At 35.9% G+C, this 21,677-nt stretch overlaps 2 protein-coding genes across 16 annotated transcripts in view; one reads left to right on the top strand and one right to left on the bottom strand.

Moving 5' to 3' along the window:
* ART3 (ADP-ribosyltransferase 3 (inactive)) overlaps positions 1 to 6,565 on the top strand; it is a 117,897-nt gene extending 111,332 nt beyond the window's left edge. For 12 of the 15 annotated variants that reach the window (XR_011502181.1, XR_011502182.1, XM_044766162.2 and 9 more), the window contains 2 exons: positions 4,169 to 4,201; positions 6,147 to 6,565. Coding sequence is in view for 13 of the 15 variants with exons in the window: in XM_044766162.2 (XP_044622097.1) it covers positions 4,169 to 4,201; positions 6,147 to 6,298 (185 nt within the window). In the remaining 2 variants the exon portion in view is untranslated. The remainder of the gene's footprint in view (positions 1 to 4,168; positions 4,202 to 6,146) is intronic. The other 3 variants (XM_070505618.1, XM_070505614.1, XM_070505619.1) reach the window with 1 other exon arrangement.
* A 2,472-nt stretch (positions 6,566 to 9,037) lies between these two features.
* The window catches only part of NUP54 (nucleoporin 54), a 28,914-nt gene continuing 16,274 nt past the window's right edge, over positions 9,038 to 21,677 (bottom strand). The window contains exons 8-12 of the mRNA XM_014865754.3: positions 21,331 to 21,424; positions 16,702 to 16,809; positions 12,755 to 12,874; positions 12,308 to 12,418; positions 9,038 to 9,933 (exon numbers count right to left, since the gene is read on the bottom strand). Coding sequence (XP_014721240.2) covers positions 9,805 to 9,933; positions 12,308 to 12,418; positions 12,755 to 12,874; positions 16,702 to 16,809; positions 21,331 to 21,424 — 562 coding nt within the window. The 3' untranslated portion in view covers positions 9,038 to 9,804. The remainder of the gene's footprint in view (positions 9,934 to 12,307; positions 12,419 to 12,754; positions 12,875 to 16,701; positions 16,810 to 21,330; positions 21,425 to 21,677) is intronic.

The following is a 21,677-nucleotide window of genomic DNA, read 5'->3' as shown; positions in this document are numbered from 1 at the left end:
GGCACCCTTGTTGAAGATTAGCTGTCTGTAGATGTGCAGTTTTATTTCTGGGCTTTCAGTTCTGTTCCATTGATCTATGTGTCTGTTTTTGTACCAGTACCATGCTGTTTTGATCACTGTGGCTTTGTAGTACATTTTGAAGTCAGGGATTGTGATGCCTCCAGCTTTGTTCTTTCTTCTCAGTATTGCTTTAGCAATTTGGGGTCTTTGGTTGCTCCATATGAGCTGTAGGATTCTTTGTTCTATTTCCGTGAAGAATGTCATTGGGATTCTGATTGGAATTGCATTGAATCTGTAGATTGCTTTGGGTAGTATGGACATTTTAACTATATTTGTTTTTCCCATCCATGTGTATGGACTCTCTTTCCATCTCTTTATGTCATTATCTATTTCTTTCAATAATGTCCTATAGTTTTCATTGTATAAGTCCTTCACCTCCTTAGTTAAATTTATTCCTATGTACTTTATTCTTTTTGTTGTGATTGTAAATGGAATTATATTTTGAGTTCTCTTTCTGTAAGTTTGTTATTAGAGTACAGAAATGCAACTGATTTTTGTGAGTTGATTTTGTACCCCACAACTTTACTGTAGTTGTTAATTATTTCTAATAGTTTTCTGATGGATTCTTTGGGGTTCTCTATATATAAGATCATGTTGTCTGCAAACAGCAAGAGTTTCACTTCTTCACTCCCTATTTGGATTTCTTTTATTTCTTTCTCTTGCCTTATGGCTCTGGCCAAAACCTCCAGTGCTATGTTGAATAAGTGTGGTAATAGTGGGCATCCTTGTCTTGTGCCTGTTCTCAGAGGGATGACATTCAGTTTTTCCCCATTGAGTAGGATGTCGGCTGTGGGTTTGTTATATATGGCCTTTATTATGTTGAGGTAGTTTCCTTCTATCCCCATTTTGTTAAGAGTTTTTATCGTAAATGGCTGTTGGATCTTGTCAAATGCTTTCTCTGTCTCTATTGAGATGATCATGTGGTTTTTATTTCTCATTTTGTTAATGTAGTGTATATCACATTGATTGATTTACGGATGTTGAACCATCTCTGTGTCCCTGGTATAAATCCCACTTGATCATGATGTATGATCTTTTTGATGTATTGCTGTATTCAGGTTGCCAATATTTTGTTGAGGATTTTTGCATCTTTGTTCATCAGCAATATTGGCCTGTAGTTTTCCTTTTTTTGTGTTGTCCTTGTCAGGCTTTGGTATCAGAGTGATGCTGGCCTTGTAGAATGTGTTAGGAAGTGTTCTATCTTCCCTAATTTTTTGCAATAGCTTGAGAAGGATAGGTATTAAATCCTCTCTGAAAGTTAGGTAGAATTCCCAAGGGAAGCCATCTGGTCCTAGGCTTTTATTCTTTGGGATTACTGTTTCAATCTCTTGTGATTGATCTATTCAGATTCTGTGTTTCTTCTTCTTCTTCTTCTTTTTTTTTTTTTTTTTGAGGAAGATTAGCTCTGAGCCGACATCTGCCGCCAAGCCTCCTCTTTTTGCTGAGGAAACCTAGCCCTGACCTAACATCCATGCCCATTTTATATGTGGGACTACCACAACATGGCTTGTCAAGTGGTGCCATGTCTGCACCTGGGATCTAAACCGGCAAACACCAGGCCACTGAAGCAGAACATGTGCACTTAACTGTTGCACCACCGGGTTGGCCCCAGCAGTAGGTCTTTTTACATTGACGTATTTAGGAGATCTGGTAGCCTCTTCCACATGGATTTCCATCTCCTTCCCTAGGTTTGGGAAGTTTTCTGCTATTATTTCTTTGAACAAGCTTTTTGTTCCATTCTCCTCCTCTTCTCCTTCTGGAATACCTATAATTCTTATGTTGCATTTCCTAATTGAGTTGGATATTTCTCAGAGACTTTCTTCATTTCTTTTTAGTCTTAGTTCTCTCTCGTCCTCTATCTGGAGCATTTCAACACGTCTATCTTCAATTATGCTGATATGCTTCTCTCTGATGTGTGCTCAAGCATTCAGGGAATCCATATTTTGTTTTATTTCTTCCATTGTGTCTTTCATCTCTAATATTTCTGATTGATTCTTCTTTATAGGTTCAGTCTCTTTTGTGAAGTACCTCCTGAACTCATTGAATTGTTTCTCTACATTCTCTTTTAACTTGTTGAGTTTTTTGGTGATAGCTATTTTGAATTCTTTGTCATTTAGATTACATATTTCTGGGTCCTCAGGACTGTTTTCTGGGTACTTGTCAGTTTCTCTCTGGTCTGGAGATCTGATATAATGTTTGATATTGCTGGAGGGAGTGGCTTTGTTGTTTTGCATCCTGGTGTTATTTGGTCACAGTTAACTGCTTATCTCTACTGGGCAAGGGTCAAGAGCCATGTATTCTGAGCCCTGTGCCTTCAGCTGAGATCCTAGGCACTGGAGTTGGGCACTGGGTGAGTTGGGGGAGGGGCACTTTCTCCTCTGTGCTCTCACGGTTTTCTTGCTCTCCCCTTGCTATCTGCTGTCCTCGGGTGTTGGCTTGATAAGGTCAGCCCCCCGTGAAAAGCTTTCGCCCCAGTAGAGGGCTTCCCTTTAGGCTGTAAAGGGCCCATTGGGGATCCTTGACATTCCTGCGAATGAACATCCCCTCCCCCATTCCTTCCCTCTCAGAGGCCTCCCGAGGTCCCAGATCACAGTCTTTAGGGGAGGGAATGACGTTTTCTCTTACCCTGTTCTGCCTCCTCCAAGGGGGTCTCCAGCCTCTCCGCCCTCTGTGATATGGCTGCATGGGTCTCTTTGACGTTTTTTGTGTTGTGTTTTGATGTCCTCTGTTGGAGTATGAGGTCCTTTTCATTACATGTTGGAGGAGAGAGATTACTGGGGAAGCTCACTCTGTTATGATGCTGACGTCACTCCTCTAATAAATTCTTTATTGGGGGAGGCACCATGGGGTTCTGAGTCTTTTATCATAATCCTTTAGTTAGCTCAGCCTTAAGGGGTCCAGGGAGGACATCTGGGCTCTACATCTTCTGATATCCCCATCTGCAAGCCAGAAGGGGAAAATGTTGAGAACTTCTTTTGTGTGAGCAGCAGGCTGCTACTGTGGCTTTCTGGGCCAAGAAGAGAACAAGGTGCTTGACCTGAAACTGGAATGGTTGACTTCCAGCTGCACCTGTTTATTCCGGAGTGGGGCCAAATCTTCCCAGGGTGAGCTGGCTGCTGTAAGGGAATCTGTAGTCACAGGAGTAGCGTCATCAAAGAGCTGTGTATGAGAACCATATAGCATGGGACTAGCCATTCTGTGCTCCTCACTACCCATGTCCTGCAACAAGTAGGCCACTAGACTTTGCTGGGACTGCTTTGTATTGTGCCCTCTTCTAGAAAGCTATGTGTAGTGCAGATTTTTCTAAAGATGGTGTCAAAGCCTTTACACAGAATCTCATTTAATCCAGTAAGATAAATATTGGTATTGCCATTTCAGAGATGACACAGAATATAGGAAGGTTAAGGAATCTGCAAAAGGCTAGAAAGAGACAACCAGAACTCAAACTTTTCAAGTTTTGTTCACTTTCTGTCACACAACACCTCTTCCAGCCGGATTTAGTTATAGAAAATCACCTCAAATCTGGGCTGCTAGAATTGGCATCATTTCGTTGCAGAGCCATCAAGATATGGCAGTATTATAATATTTCAATGCTTAGGCACACACTCAGAGGTAGTAAGAGCAGAGGCTTTGACATCAGACATTGCTGCCACTGATTACCTCTGTGATTTTCTGCAAGTTTTGAGGAACATTTGTATAATATGGACAACTATACCTACCTACTACGAGTATGAGAAATAAAGGTGACAGTGTACATAAAGCATTTGCACAGTGTGTGACACACAGTAAGCACTCAATAAGTGGTAGGTATTAATGTTGTACTTGGGAATCTGAGTTCAATATGTAGAAAAAGTACTTTTTGGAAACAAAATTTTAACTTCCTTTTAATGGATACACATATATATGGTAAAAAAAAAAAAAATTTCAAAGAGCACAAATGAGTAAAAATTAATCCTCTCCTCAACTCCACACATACCTCTAAACCTAATACCCTGCGCCTCAAGCCCACCCGCCGAGACAACCAAGTTTCCTTAAGCATTTAGTCATGTTTTTTTCTTCTGGATAAATAGGTGTACAATGCAATTAACTCAATCTGTTTATATTTTAGAAGACAAAAGTGAAGAAGATATCGACAATCCTAGTAAGAAATATCTCATTTCCTTAGTTGGCAAATGTCTGTTTCTGCAATATAGAAAAAGAAATTTATTTTTTCTCAATAAAAGGAGCAAAATTTCAAGTTACAGGCATCATAGTAACAGAATATAATGTCATATCCAATTGCTTATATGTGTGTCTATGGTGGGGGCATTTTGACTTTGTTTCTTCAGCAGGCACTTTCAACTGTGTGTATAGACTGTTCTGTTTAGAGCAGTGGTTCTCAACTCTACCAAGTCAGTTCTCCCTTTTTATAACAGATATTTTATAAAGCCCTTATACTATCATGAAATAAGATTCATAGATAAGGAGACCGACTTGTACTAAAAAAAAATCAATATAATGTCCTAAGTATAATTTATAACAAAATTACATATATTTCAATATGTAAATGCTTAAATTATACTAGAAGACGTAATGAAATAAATGATTGTATTTACTTACGCAAATAAATTTGGACTTAAGACTAGAAGCCATTCTATGCAAGTATAAGAAAATGAAAGTAAAGAAATACAGTGAGCACAAGGTAGAAACTAATGTTTATTAAGACTATCCAAGAATATTTTGTTTATGTGTAAAACTGATTTAGGTTCTGGGTTTGAGCATTATAAATAGGTTTTTAACTTATACATATGTCTAGCAGTACATTTGAAATTTATGTGGAAGTGGGTTCATTTTTAATTGTGCAAGACTGTCCAGACCATTGCAGGATATCTAGCCCTCTACTTTCACCCCACTGTTGTGACAATCAAAAAATACCCTGACAGATTTCCAGACTGCCTCTCAGTAGGCAATACTGCCCCCTTGAGAACCACGGCTCTTCATAGGCATACCTCATGTTACTGTTTTTCACTGATAATTGCATTTTTTACAAGACCCACACTAGCAAAAAGATTACAACTTGTTGACGGTTCAGATGATGGTTAGCATTTTTTAGCAATAAAATATTTTTAAATTAAGGTATATGCATTTTTTAGACATAATGCTATTGCATACTTAATAGACTACAGTATAATGTAAACATAACTTTTATATGCACAGGGAAAACAAAAAAGTTTGTAACTCGCTTTATTGCAATATTTGCTTATTATGGTGATCTGGAACTGAACCTGCAATATCACCGATGTTTGCCTGTAGTAGTAGACTAATGCATGGGTGCATCTGCCTCTCCATCTTTCCCATCTGTATACATAGAACTGCGTGTTCATAATTATGCCAAGGAAATTGGTAATAGAGTTGAAGCCTTTTATAAAATTTACTGGCTGTTTCTCTTATGAAATCTGAGTGGTGATCTCATTTGAGTACTTCTAGTCATTCTTCTCTTGTACAGTCAAAAACCAGACTACAGCTGGAAGTCAGTTATCTGAGTTAAGGCAGTGTGAAACAGATCATCCTGAGATGAATGGACTCCACTGTTCCTCTCCACTAGCTCAGATGAGAGGGATGCAGTTTTCTCCAGAGCAATGTTTTTTATATGTGGAGGGAAAAAATAAAATTATTTTTTTTATCAGCTTGCAGGGCTTAGTGTTTAAAAATGCAGCTATATTCAATTGTATATATTTGTAGCTATTAGAATATGTATATGAAATATACTGTCTTACTTGAAATAGAAAAAACAGAATTAAACTTTACCTTGCAGGTATATACAGAAAATGAAAAGAGGAAATCGCTAAGAAATTCTAGAGAACTTGAACAACTAAAAATTATCTACATAGATATTAAAAAGCCTGTGGAATCCTAGATAAAACCTAGTGATACCCTAATGATACATATGAAAATATAGCCTGAAATCTGTAATGAACTATATTTATTTGAAAATTATTCCTGGTTGGAAATATGTCTGTTTACATATTCAGGATATATGGTATATAGGTGGATGAAACTTGATTATTAAAAATGTCATGTGTCAATGACTTTGTTCTCATTAACAGCACCAGGTCCAGGTCCAGGTCCAGTTCCAGTTCCAGGTCCAGGTCCCAAAACTCATCCTTCTGCATCCTCTGGCAAAATGCTCCTTCCACCATTTGGGACATTCATCATTTTAATCAGTGCTTCTGCTGTAAATCTCTTTGTTGCTCTGTAGTCTGATACATTCTTTATTAACTGAAATACACTACAGGGATCCCATGGGAATCATCAAAAGGAATGATGTATTTTTCACTTGTTGGTCAAAGTCACTTGCTAAGATGAGAATTGCATATTTGTTGTTGACTTTGCAAATTCAGAAAGTTTGTCCAGATATGTCATAGAATTCATTTTTCACTTATTTCTATATTAATCTTATGTTTGCAAAAAAGCCTGTATACTTCTGATTGAATTCAATAAAAGACTTTAAGATTATTAGATATAATTTCAGTAGAATTGCCTGATATTAAAATATCCAATAATGTTAGTAGTTAACATGAATTTAATTCCTGAATTAGAATTTTAATGTTCTGCTCATCTTTGAAGGAACAAACTTTGACTTCAGATAGTATCATCCCTCTATCTCATCTTCCTTCGATATGTGAACACTTTAGAGTTTTATAAACACAGTAATTTACCAACAATTTATTTAATCCCTAATTTGAATCTCATGTTAACCTGGGAAGGTAGACAGTACTCAATGAATATGTATGCTAAATAAGCAAGGAAAAATGAGGTTATAGAGTACAGTACCCTTTTTCCCAAGGTACAGATCTTCGACTTACATTGGGGTTACATCCCAATAAACCCACTGTAAATTGAAAATATCATAAATCAAAAATACATTTACTACATGTAACCTATTGAACATCATAGCTTAGCCTAGCCGACTTTAAATGTGCTCAGAACACTTATATTAGCCTACATTTAGGCAAAGTTGTCTAACACAAAGCTGGTTTTATAATAAAGCTTTCTTTTCTTTTGGTGAGGAGGAGTGGCCCTGAGCTAACAACTGTTGCCAGTCTTCCTCTATTTTGTATGTGGAATGCCACCACAGCATGGCTTGACAAGCGGCATGTCGTTCCGTGCCAGGATCCTAACCTCTGAACCCCCGGCTGCTGAAGTGGAGCATGTGAACTTAACCACTACACCACTGGGCTGGCCCCTAAAGTTTTGAATATATCATGTGGTTTATCGAATACTGTACTGAAAGTGAAAAATAGAATGGTCTAATAAGTGAATTGGTTCTTCACCCTTGTGACTGCATGGCTGACCGAGCTGCAGCTCACTGCTTTTGCCCAGCATCATGAGACAGCATCTTGCCACACATCACTAGCCCGGGAAAATATCAGAATTCAAAGTATGGTTTGTGCTGAATGCATATCACTTTCGCACCATTGTAAAGTCAAAAAATCTTAAGTGGAACTGTCTAAAGTTGGGGACCATCCATATTTTGCTGGTTGATCAGTGACTGGTTTAGGCATGGGTTTTGGTAACTGACACTTGTTTATACTTTGCCAGTGTTTCAAAATGATTTAAGGTCACTTTCAAAGATACAGAAAAACTAAATCTAAAATCTAAACTAGGTGTTAGGGATTCACTATGCTGTAATTCTACCATGTTCAGTATTTTGAGTGGACTATCTACAAGAACTGTCAGCCAGTTGAAGACTAACACAGAACTTCTGTAAATTGCGCTGGAGAACACAACTCAGTCTTGAGACCAAAGTGGGTCTTTCCTCCCCCTTCTTGTCCAAATCTGGAACTTGGTTATCATTTGCTTGGAACACACCTGTAGTACAGACCAAGTCCAGTTATCTGACCAGCTACATGAACAAGGACCGCAGGCCTGCTTTTTACGTATGTTGTCACCAACAGGATAGAAACTTAGGAAGCCAACTGGGCCTGTCTTTAAAAGGCAGACCGCAGGCCCTATCAAGGGGTATTTATCTTGTGAAATTAGGAACTTAACAATATCAGAACACGAAAAATGAAAGGCTGGAGAAGTGAGCATGGTATCCATGGTTAGCAGTCTGTCCACTAGAGAATGTGGCTCAATGGGTAACAATTCTCATCAGATCAAGTCTTCCTACTGTAAAAGGGTATGCAGAGGACAGAAACTTCTACACGTGACTGAGTGGATGAGAAGAATGGGAGTGCTTATCTTCTAGTCCAAGGAGAAAAGACAGACGAGGAGAAGAAATTCTTCTCCCAACCCTGTTGGAATTGCAACAGTGAGTAGGAAATAATTATGATGAAAGGGGGTATACAAGTTTGCATGCCATAAACTTGGCAGAAGTGGCTGCAGACTTCTAGCAGCCAACTTGGAAGCGACAGTCAGTTTTGAAGTTCCCAGTTTCCCACACAACTGTTAACCTAGTCTGCAACTGGACAGAAATTCCTTCAGGGGATCCAGAGGATAGCCTGTCTGGATATACAGTGCCTCACACTCCTCCCCATCCCCAAAATAAACACAGTGGCAAGATTCATGGGGCTGTTGCTTATGCCACCTCTTATCACAAGCCGAAGCATCACACAAACATGCCAAGTCAAGGCATTCCAAGAGGGGCCAACGTGATGCAGCCCAGGTGTGCAGTTTGTAGTCAGAAAAACTGTTTAAAATTATCTGGTGGTTAAAGAATCACTATTTCACATTATGATGTCTAATGCAGATTTTCTAATGCTTTCAGATACTAATGATATAGTAGAGAAGTCTTTATCCTAGATGATAGCTGAAGTAAGTTTTATTTGCCATACCCTAGTCAAAATATATCAGCATGGTTATATTTTTCTTAAGAGGGAAAAATCAGACTTAAGACCTTAAGATTGAAATTCTTCAACTGTGATTATGATTTAATACTTGTACGGACATGAATGGTCATTCTCCCAGACCCAAAGAAACAAAGCATCAGACAGAATTATATAAAAGTAATTACAATCAAGAATTTATTTATAAGTTTTCATCTTTTTTAGAAATAAAAAGGTTTAAAGAAAAAAGTTGCAAAAATGATAAAATGTAATTTTGTTATATCCTAATTGCTTAGATGTGTTCTGTAAATTCCAAATAAGTAAAATAATATAAAAATATATTTTCAAATCTTTATAGAATGAAAACTACATTAATCATTAAATACTCTTGGATTTTCTTTACTCCTACAGATGAATTCACAAATATAAAAACTGATGTACATTTACATTCTGAAGTACAAATCTCCAACAGCCAAGTAATTATACAGTTTATTTTGTTATGTGCAAAGTAGGTATTTCATATTTACTTGCTATGGGAAGCAGAGTACAGGTTCAATAGAGTAATCATTAAACACTGATTATTTTTAAAAACAATGCTGTTGTAAAAATGTACAATAGTACATATTTTTGGTGATTATGTACTTCTCTTTTAAAGTAAATACAGCTTTTAGATACAAATCTTTCAAAGCCTATCCATCTTTGAAGAGCTGTGAAGTGACTTATTTCAGATTTTATGAACAAGAATTTGTCGGTAACCTTCTCAAAAACCAAGCCAGGAGGGGACTGTATGTTTTTTTTTTCCTCCAGGTAGTCAGTTTCATTCTTAAGGAAGGTCTGATGTAGCAAGAAGATACATTTCACAAATATTTAACACAAGTTTGTGAACTCTAAGAAGATACATTTATTTCACAAATCTTTAACACAAGTTTGTGAACTGTCAACTAAAGACACCACCTCTGATGTGGATAGTTTCATTCAATCCATGTTCTACCAATTTTATGTCTTCTAGATCATCCTTTATGATGCTAATCAAGTGGCTGAGGCCTTCCTGTTGTTGTTTCAAGTGCTAGAAGGAATTTAAAAAATATTAATGTATAGTCTATTAAACTACAAGCTACTCAAAGGAAAAAAGGACTTTCTCAAACTATTTTACTAGCAATATAGCACTTAGTAGCTGTTCTATATATAGTGGGCATTTATATTTAAACATTTGTACTACATATCTGCTAACACTTTTATACGATCCTACAGTAAAATACATACTATAAAAAGCAGTAGAATCAAACGAATATATAATGAACAACAGCTTCAACAGAAATTTTACAGAAGATGCAGATGATGTTTAGATTCCTTTTATCAACCTTTGATTAAAAAAAGGTATGATATCAAAACAATGCAAAAAGGTACTCAAATATAGATGACCAGCAAAATAATCATTCTGAAAACTAAGAATTTTCATGTTTTGAAATACAGTGTATATGGTGATGATAATGGTGATGACTACAACTGCTAACATTTTTAAGAGTCCTTCCCAGGTGTTAAGGCAGTTTTAAGAGCTTCATGGGTATTAACTAACTTGACTCATTTAAAATCCTTTTGAGCACCTTTTGAGGTACCACAATTATCTTTTCTCTACAGATAAAGAAAGTGAGATACAGGTAAGTAATCTGCTCAGGGTCATAAACTAGGTGATGAGTCATGATTCAATCCCAAAACAACATATTGGTTTTCATCATTTTAGGTAGGTGTTTATATTATTCCAATTTATACTGCATACATAAACTCTTTAATATAGTTCTCTATTCCAATATGTTGAAATCTTTCTCAGTTAATTTTATTGCAAATATTTACAATGGAATAGATTGGATGTATACTTTCCAAGAACCTACGAGCCAAACTAGCTTTTAATTGCATAAAACAGCAGTATCCATTCTAAAGCACATTTGTTGATGACATTTATAACCATCTAAAATCCTCAAGGCCATGCCAACAGTCCTACCTAATGTTCCACAAAGTTTGCCATCTTAATACACTTTCTTGAGACAAAGTCAGTAGTTGGACAGCTTTCATTAAACCAATCTGTATTTACACCAATGAAAATAAGCTAGTGCAGTATGGAAGGTGAGCCTTGGACAAGTGGTTGGAGGTTCTAGCCACCCTAACCTTAACCCAAATCCCCTAGGGCCTAGGTCATCAGTAAGTCTACATATTTATAATTTGTATGTGGCATACAGGTTGGGAAGATATATAGAACAGCTACTTCTCAGACTTTAATGTGCATGTAAGTCACTCCATGATCTTGATAAAATGTAGATTAAGGCAGTCTGGAGTAAGGATCGAGTTTTTGCATTTCTAGTGACCTCCCAGGTGCTACTGCTGCTGCCTACACGTTGAGTAGCCAGGATCTAGGGAACTTTGAATTTACCTTTTTTTGGAGGCAGGGGAGAGAGTGATTTACTTTTTTCTATGGAAAACAGATAACATAAAAATGTCCACTTTAACTTTTTTTTCTTTTTTTGAGGAAGATTAGCCCTGAGCTAACTGCTGCCAATTCTCCTCGTTTTGCTGAGAGGACTGGCCCTGAGCTAACATCTGTGCCCATCTTCCTCTACTTTATATGTGGGACACCTACCACAGCATGGCTTGCCAAGCGGTGCCATGTCCGCACCCAGGATCCGAACCAGCTAACCCCGGGCCACCGAAGCGGAACATGCGCACTTAACCGCTGTGCCGTCAAGCCAGCTCCCACTTTAACCATTGTTAAGTGTACAGTTCAGTAGCTTTAAGTACGTTCACATTGTGCAACAATGACTACTACCTATCTCTAGAACTTTTTCATCTTCCCAAACTAAAATTCTATATCCATTAAACATTAATTCCCCATTCTCCCCCCCTTAGCCCCTGGCAACCACCAGTCTATTCTCTCTGAATTGGACTACTCTAGGTGCCCCATATAAGAGGAAACATAATTGTCCTTTTAAACTGGCCTATTTCACCTGGCATAATTTCTTCAAGGTTCATCCATGTTGTAGTGTGTCAGAATTTCTTTCCGTTTTAAGGCTGAATAATAATCCATTGTTTGTATATACCATATTTTATTCACCCATCCATGGACACTTTGGTTGTTTCCACATTTTGGCTATTCTGAATAATGCTATGAACATAGGTGTACAAATATCTGTTTGAGTCCCTGATTTCAATCCTCGTATAGGGATATACCTCTAAGTAGAACTGCTGGATCATATGGTAGTTCTATGTTTAATTTTTTGAGGAACTCTTTTGCACAGCAGCCACACCATTTTACATTGCCATCAGCAATGCACAAGGGTTCCATTTTCTCCACATCCTTGTCAACACTTATTTTCTGTTTTTTTGGATAACAGCCGTTCTAATGAAGGTGAATTCACCTTTTTAGAAGTATACTCTAGTGCAAGACTTACCTGTTTGATTTCTCGTAACAGATCTGCATCTATGTAATATCTTTCTTCAGATCTGACTGCTCCAAAATGATTCTGCATCCTGATTTGGGACATCAGTTCATTTAGTCGGCCCTAAAAGTAAAACTGAGTTAAATTACTACTGCTAACAACAGCAGCAACTTCTAAAGGAGATTATTTTATTTAAAGAGATATAAAAGAGATTATTCTTTTAACACCTTCTGTTAAAGGTGTCTAATTCTCCCTCAGCATATTATTTGAAACATTAATACAAAGCCAAAAACATAATGATTATAGACTCCTGTCTATACTTTAGGAAAGGAAGTTTTGATTAAAGAGAATACTTAATAAAAACAAGTATACAAAATTCTGCTTTTTGAAGACCAATTAACATTTCTCTGCAGATCCACCTAAAACAAATTCTAGCTTTATGGTCTTTTAAATGCTCACCTTAAACTGAGTAGGTGCATTTAGTTCACACTGAATTGTGTCTAGCTGAACTCGCAACTGTTCTTCATCAGCTTGGATGGCATACCCACTCTTCCTCTGAATTTCCTGTTTGATTAGGACCTATACAAAGAAAACCCACCAATACAAATAGAATCATCTCTTTTCAGTTATGTAATTTTATTACAATCAGTTCAAAGAAGTCAGCTGAATACATACTAACAATACTAGAACTTGTGAAAGTTCAAGATTTGAATTACATTTGTCCATTTCTATTAGGCAAGTTACATTAGTACGTTGACGTATGCCTCTAATTTATTTTTAATTGTTGCACAATTTTTCATACATTATTAATTATTCAAGTACTCCTCTGTTGAGGGGCATATATTTTGTTCTTAGTTTTGACACTATGAGCAATGCTGCAATAAACATTGTTGTGTATGTATCGTTCTTTACTGGTACAGACCACCAAGAATGAGATTGCTGGGTATGATTTTCTTTCTCTGAAATCTGTCACTTGACTATTGACAAATGGCTTCTGGTATCTTTTGCTAAACAAAATTTTGTAAGTCTTCTGTAGTCAATTTTGTTTTATAGTTTCTGGCTTTCTGGCCAAAAGTCTTTCCAATCCCTAGGCTGTACATGTAGTCTCAGATTTCTTAGTGTTAAGTCTTTAATCCACCTGATTTTTATACATGGTGTGAAACAGTGGTCCAGTTTTATTTTTTTCAGATGAATAGCTAGTTACTCCAGCATTATTTATTAAATAAACCCACATAATTGAAATACACCTGTCATTAAATTTTAAGATATATTTGCATCTATTTCTGAATTCTCTCTTCTGTTCTATGGATCTTTATGTCCAATCCTATGCCAATCCCACACTGATCTGATTACAAGAGCTTTTGTAAAATAGGTCTTAAAATTTGCTAAGGCAAGTCCCCTTCACTATTTTTTTTGTTCCCCTAGAAGCTACCCTCAAAACACTTATCCTTCTTTACAAACTTAGAGTTTAATCAATTCTTAAGTTGTAATTCATTTATAAATTTTATAAAGTGGATGTTGTCTTCTCATCTAAGAATATGGTTTATCTTTCCAGAGACTTTAATTCAGATTTTGTACTTTCCTCATAAATTTATTCCTAAGTATTTTACAGTTTTTTCATCATAATGAATGGATTCTTTTCTGATTTCCATTAATGGTATGAAGAAATGCTGATTTTTGTACATCTACTTTGTATCTAGCCATCTTACCACATTAATTCTATGGTTTATTCCCTTGGATTTTCTACACATAGAATCATGTTATCAGCAGAAAGATAATTTAATCTTTTATATTATATTAGTTAATTACCTTGGCTCATTCTGTTTATGAAAACCTCCAAGATTACACTGAATAATAATATTGGGTATCAGGGTTTAGTTTCTGAATGTGATTTTGGTGCTTTGCTTCTTAGAGTATTTGCTGTTCATTTTTGGTAACAGTCTTTATTATATATTTCTCTTTTCACATGTTGATATGATAAATTATGTTGATATATTTTCTGTTATAGAACCAACCCTGGATTCCTGAAACAAACCTTACTTAGTCAAAGTATATTCCTTTAGAATTTGATAAGGATGCATTATCATAAGGATTATCATACACATCCTTGTACGACAATACAACAAAAACACAAACAACAAAATTCACCCTTTTTAGGTGTACAGTTCTATGAATTTTGATGAACACAGTCATGTTACTATCACCACAATCAAGATACAGAACATTTCTGGGACCGGCCTGGTGGCATAGCTGTTAAGTTAGCACACTCGGCTTCAGTGGCCCGGGGTTTGCCAGTTCACATCCCAGGTGCAAACCTACACACCGCTTAACAAGCCACGCTGCAGCAGGCGTCCCACATATAAAACATATGAAGATGGGCACAGATGTTAGCTCAGGGCCAATCTACCTCAGCAAAAGGAGGATTGGTGGTGGATGTTAGCTCAGGGCTAATCTTCCTTAAGGAAAAAAAGAAAAGTACATTTCCACCATCCCAGATAGTTCTCTCCTGTCCCTTGGAGTCACTCCTGTCCCCTCACCTCCTGCCCCTCGCAACAACTGATGTGTTATCTGTTTCTAGTTTTGCTTTTTGCATAATGTCATATAAATGGAATTATGCCATATGTAGCCTTTAACTCTGGTTTCTTTTAATTAGCATAAATTTGCATCTGTACTTATTAGAAATATCTATTTATAGATTTCTATTTGGGGTGGGGGGGTACTAAAAACAGAGATGTGAAACGACGTACCTGCTTTGGAAAACAGTTTGGCAATTCCTCAAAAAGTTAAACAGAGTTACCACATGACCAAGCAATTCCAATCCTAGATTTATGTACCCAAGAAAAAGGAAACCATATGTCCACACAAACACTTGTACACAAGTGTTAACAGCAACGTTATTCATAATAGCCAAAAAGTGGAAACAACCAAAATGTTCATCAACTGATAAATAAAATTTGGTATATTCATACAATGGAATATTATTCTGAAATAAAAAGGAATGAAGTATTGTTACACGCTACAACACGGATGAACTTTGAAAACATTATGCTTCATGAAAGAAGCTAGTCATGAACACATATCATGATTCCATTTATATGAACTGTCCAGAATAGGCAAATCCAGAGACAGGAAGGGGTTGCCTAGGGCTGGGGGGTTGGGGATGAAAATGGGGAGTAACTGCTAATGGGCATGGAATTCCTTTTTTGGCTGGTGATAATGTGCTAAAATTGATTGTGGTGATAGTTGCACAAGACTGCATCTACCGAAAATCACTGAATTGTATACTTTAAATGGGTAAATTGTATGGTATATGAATGATATCTCAGTAAAAGGTGCTTTTAAAAACTGAGGAAGCTGTCTATATTTTTGCTTTTGTCTGGAATAATCAAAGTAACCTTGGAATTAGCTCTTCAGTGGTTAGACAAAATTCAGCAATGAAAATACCTGGCTTGATGCTTTTTTCCATGGTTGATCTTTAATAACTTTCCCAATTCCTTCTACAGCTATGGTCTATTTAAGATTTTTACTTCTCTGTAGATTTATTTTGCTAATTTCAATTTTGCCAGAAAATCATTATTTCCTCTAGCTTCCAAATTTGTTGCCCTGAATTGCATGATTTTCTCATTCTGTTCTGTATATCAGTGGTAATTCTCCTTTTCTCACTAATGTTTCTTTTCCTTCTTCAGACTCATGAGAAGTTTAGCTATTTTAATGGTCTTTTCAAAGAAACAGCTTTTCAATTTATTCTCTGTATTGTGATTAATTTTTTTGTTTCCCTCATTTCATGTCATCTTTATTTCTCTTACTGGTTTCTTTTGACTTATCCTGATAGTCTTTTTTCTAAATTCTTAAGATGACTATCAAGTTCCTTATTTTCTGCATTTGTATTTTAAAATGTATTTTAAGGCCATAAGTTTTCTTCTGCGTAGAGCTTTTGCTGTATCCCCTTGATTCTGATATGTAATGTTTCTGTTTTCATGATTTCAGTTTTTGTTGCTATTTTTCTTTTATTTCCTCCTGTTAATTTGGAAGCTCTATTGTTGTTTTTCATCCATTAATGGCTACACTCCCTTTTCTAGCACTCAATAATCAAAATTATATTTTTCTACTATATTTATGAAAACCAGATTCAGTGATCTCATGCATGCTTTCCTTGCACCAAGATGATTTATTTCTTCACTGCTTTCCCCCATCCTCTCAATAGGTTGTGAATTTTAGAATATTTTTACTTTCTTTACCCAATCCTGTGAGACCTCTTCTCCAACTTCACTGAGAAAGTTTGTTTCTTTCAGTTTCAGACTATTACTACTTCCATTAGTCTGTTTTTCCTATGGCAAAAATCTATATTTAACACTTTTATCACCATACAGTCTTATAAATGTTGGAAAAAAATTCAAAATTACTACCTGTAAGGTTCTATGGGAAAGGTCCATGAGTTTCCTCTTGTATTGTGCAATTTTGGCCATAGTTGTGGTTTGATTCTTCTGTAATTCACTAATATCTTCAGATATTATCTGTTTTTAAAAAAAATATTTTAAGGTAAATCCAACTGATATCACAACTATTTATCAAGTTTACCTATATGCAAAGTCTAATTTTAAGATGAGCCTGAGATTCCTCTCTCAAAATATGAACACTTTCCCTGTTGTACATCTAAAAATTAAAAAGTACCATTCAAAGATTTTAGAGCCCTAGGAAATTTAGTGATGAGGCAAAATTTACAGAAAAATAACTCAGAAATAATGAAGGAATTTGAAGCACTATTAATGGAACAAAGCCAACAACCAGGCCATGAATAGAAAAAGTTAAGATCTATAAAGTAACATCCAAGAGGGCCCTTAATACACAATTAAATCTAACTACTTCTGGAAAGCATAGTATACTCTAGTATTAACTGTTACAGAATACTTTGGAGGGAGCTACCAGAGTAGAGGGGAAAATGAAAGATATTAATTACACAACCAAATACATTTTTATGCCTCTGAATCTTTGATTTGCTCTTTGGTTGGCCTGAAATCCCACTGTTCTGCCTTATGAAGTCTTAAACTTACAGATTGAGTTAAAATCCCATTTCATTAAAGCTTCCCAATCAGAATTAATCCCATAATTGTTCTTGTCATAATTAATCATTCTATGGTATTGGCTTACATTGAAATGTTGTAAGAGGGTAAGAAGATTGTGCAAGACATATTTTAGCCTGTCTACCTGCACATGTCACCTTTTAAGGCAACTTTACAATGCCAGGCCTTGCTCAAGGGACAAAATCAGGTGGCCATGGTTTATATTATGTAACCCAGACACCCTTGCTATTCCAGTTTTGAAAAGTCGGCAGGGCTTCCAGACATAAGAGTAATTATTGTATTCTTCTATATCAGCAGTAACTAAGGAAAAACGTTACCATTCAACAGTATTTATTGACAAACACTAAAATAATCTAGGAATTAACTCAAAGAATGCACAAGATTTTTAAAAATATTTTAAAACTATTTCAAAGGACATAAAAGACCTCAATGAGTAAAGAAACGTGTTCATAATGGAATAATTTAATATTATTAAGATTCAATTTTCTACATTAAATGCAGTTCCAACTAAAACTCTAGCATTTTTGACAAACTGATTCTAAAACTGTTACAAAAGAATAAAGATCCATAAAGAGCTCTAATAACTTAGAAGAGAACAACAAAGATTGGAAATTCACTCTACCACATATTAAGATACTACAAAGCCATAAAAGTAAAAACACTATGAAACTGATTTAAGATAACAGACTACATCACATATAAATGGGAACCTGGTTTGATAAATCATCGGGGAAAACAGCAGTTTTTTGTGGATGACATTGGAAAAATTGACCCACTATTTAGAGAAAGTTGGGTTCATACCAGTTAATATACATATATAAAGTCGAAATCCATGAGCACAGAAGACCCAAATGTGAAAGCTTAAACTCTAAAATATTAGAGAAAAACTGTAGGAGACTCTTAGACCTTGGGGTGAAGAATGAGTTCTTAAGCAAATTCCCAAAAAAGAAAACACAAGGCAAAGAATTGACGGGATAACATTACATTAAAATTAAGGTTTCCTGTTCAACTAAGGACACCAAAGACAAGAGTTACCAGAAAGATGAGAAAGTAGGAGATATCTGTAATGTTATAAACAGACTAGAGATTAAAATCTAGATTAAATGATGAACTCCTAAAATTCACTAAAGAAAAGATATGAAATATTTTGATTCTGGACTAGATGGGCTAAGTACATGCCACTCTACCTCCCCAACTGAATATAGCTATAAAACTTGAACAGAATGCATGGGCAACTATTTGAGGACTCTGAAAAATAAATAGTGGCAGGAGGATGGGGAAAGAGACAAAAATTTGAAGTAACATTGAACTGGTGGTGAGCTTACCAGTTTTTTCCCTCAGGCATCTCCCAGTCTGGTTTCAGCAGAGCCCAAAACCTGGAAGTGAGCATCAAGCTGACTGCTCCAAGAAAAACCTATTAGCTCTGGTGTAAGGGGATACATTCTAATATCTAGAGAAGGTTTCCTCAACTTTAGCCCTATTAATTTGGGCCAGATAATTCTTTGTTGCAGGGGCACTCACTGTTCTGTACACTCTAGGATATTTATCAGCATCCTGGCCTCTACCCACTAGATGCCTATAGCACTCCCTCAGTTGTGACAATGGAACAAATCACCAGACACTGCCAAATGTGCCCTGGGGGACAAAATCATCACCACCACAACCTCCCACTGAGAACTACTGCCCTGGAGCAACCACTAAAAAAACCGGTCGTTGAAATGGCAATAAATTAAAAATAGAAAGCTAAAAAATGTCCAATAACCCAAAAGAAGGCAGAGAAGAGAAAATATGAACAAAAAACAGAGGGAACAGAAAACAATAAAATGGTAGGCCTAAATCCAAACTTTATGCTGTCTACAAAAAACTCACCTCAAATATGAAGATAGGTTAAAAGTAAAAAGATGGAAAAAGATAGACCATACAAACACCAATCAAAAGAAAGCTAGAGTGGCTTTATGTTAATATCAGAGAAAGTAGACTTCAGAGCAAAGAAAATTACCAGGGATAAAGGGGACTTTATATAATAAAAGGTAAATCTGCCAAGAAAACATAACAATCCTAGATATGTATGTACCTAACAACAGACCCTCAAAATACATGAAGCAAAAACTGATAGAACTGAAAGGAGAAAAAACAAATCCACAATTATAGCTGGAGACTTCAACTCTCCTCTCACAACAGAACTAGCAGAGAAATCAACAAGAATATAGAACTGAACCATCTACCAAATGGGTCTCACCAACACTAAGAGAAAACTCCACCAAAGAACAGCAGGATACACATTCTTTTCAAAAGCACATGGGTTCAAAACCTTAACAAAAGTAAATGAGTTGAAATCATACAAAGTTCTCTGATCATAATAGAATTAGACTAGAAATCAATAACAGAATAACAGGAAAATTTCCAAACACTTGGAAATGAAACATAACTTCTAAATAACCCATTAGTCAAAAAACCAAACAAATACAACTCTCAAGGGAAATTAGAAAATATTTTGAATGGATCAAAGATGAAAATACAACAATACCAAAATTTGTGGGGTTCAGGTAAAGCAGTGCTTAGAAGGAAATTAATAGCATTAAATGCTTATATTAGAAAAGAAGAAAGGTCTTAAATTAATAACCTAAACTGCTACTTAAAGAAACTAGGAAAAGAAGGGGGAAAAAACCCAAAGCAAGCAGAATAAAGGAAATGATTACAGAAATAAATAAAATTATAAACAAAACTGGAGAAAATCAATGAAACCAAAAACAACTACTTTGAAAAGATCAATGAAATTGATAAACATCTAGCAAGACTGACAAAAACCTAGAGAGATTAATAGCTGCTTTGGTCTTATTTTGAAGAACTTTGGTCACACTCCATTTATAGTACTGTGGGCAACTCATTTTAAAAGTGATGCTGATAAATTCAGTACATCCAGTCTAAGATAATGAAGGGTCTGGAAATCATGTCACGTGCAAAACCATGCCGGAATTTTTAGCCAGAGAAGAGAGTACGAAAAAGGAAGGGTAATTATGATGATCAAACAGCTGTAGGGCTGTCATAGGGAGCACAGTAATTAGCTACAAAGCAACGCCAGAGAAAATGGGTGTAAATTATACCAAGGCAGATACTGCATCAATGTAAGACAGAGAATTTCTATCAGTTAGAGCTAGGTGGTAATAAAATGGGTTGCTTCATAAAACAGTAAGCTTTTCATGACTCAGAGTCTGAATGAATGTCTCATCAGGAATTCCATATAAGAGAACTTGGAGGTGACCTTTAAGAACCTTTACTACAAAAGTTTACTTTATAAAGGGGCTGGCCCCGTGGCCGAGTGGTTAAGTTTGCGCGCTCCGCTGCAGGCGGCCCAGTGTTTCGTTAGTTCGAATCCTGGGCGCGGACATGGCACTGCTCATCAAACCACACTGAGGCAGCGTCCCACATGCCACAACTATAAAAACCCACAACGAAGAACACACAACTATGTACCGGGGGGCTTTGGGGAGAAAAAGGAAAAAATAAAATCTTAAAAAAAAAAAAAAAAAAAAGTTTACTTTATAAAATAAAATATTAAGTAGATTTAAGCATTTAATAATTTAAATTTGCTTCATTAACCTACAGTTATATTATGACAACATAAAGAATCATAATTGTAGCCTTCATTTTTCATAAGGCCCCATAAATAAAAGTATTTAATAAGGAAAATAATATGCATTCTCTGGCTGGAGACAGAAATGATAGTCTAATTTGCTAAGTCAACAATTCTAAATTCCTTGTTAAAACATATATCAGATTTACATGATTTTGGGGGCTCTATAATAAAGTAGTTGTATAGAACCATAATTATTAATTTGCAGTGTACACTATATTGTTTCCCTGTAAGACAAAATAATAATACACATGGTAAAAAGAAATGTCTACAATCCCTTTTACTATGCCCAGGGCCAGAGAATGAAGCTAAATGCTTACATCTAATCTGGTCTGATGTTGCTTAGTCATCTGATCTTGAACCTTCAGTCTTCGAAGAAGTTCTTTGAAACCAACCATTGGTACAGGAATTAACCTGAAGAAATGCAAGTGGTCAATTTTCAGACCTTAAGCCTATTTTTATAAAATACAAGAAGTGAAGGTTTTCATAATAACATTCATATAATTTCACATTAAATTTCTAGAGTTCAAAGGCAGATCTATAACTATGAATTCAATAATGTTACAACATGGAAATTTTATTGAACCTCCCTATTTTACAAATGAAGAAATACAGTTTAGTCAAAAATTGCACTATTAAATACAAATATAATTAGGGGACTGGTACT

Source organism: Equus asinus, chromosome 3 (assembly GCF_041296235.1).
Source record: "Equus asinus isolate D_3611 breed Donkey chromosome 3, EquAss-T2T_v2, whole genome shotgun sequence".
Taxonomy (NCBI): domain Eukaryota; kingdom Metazoa; phylum Chordata; class Mammalia; order Perissodactyla; family Equidae; genus Equus; species Equus asinus.
This window is presented reverse-complemented; position numbering and strand designations above follow the sequence as displayed.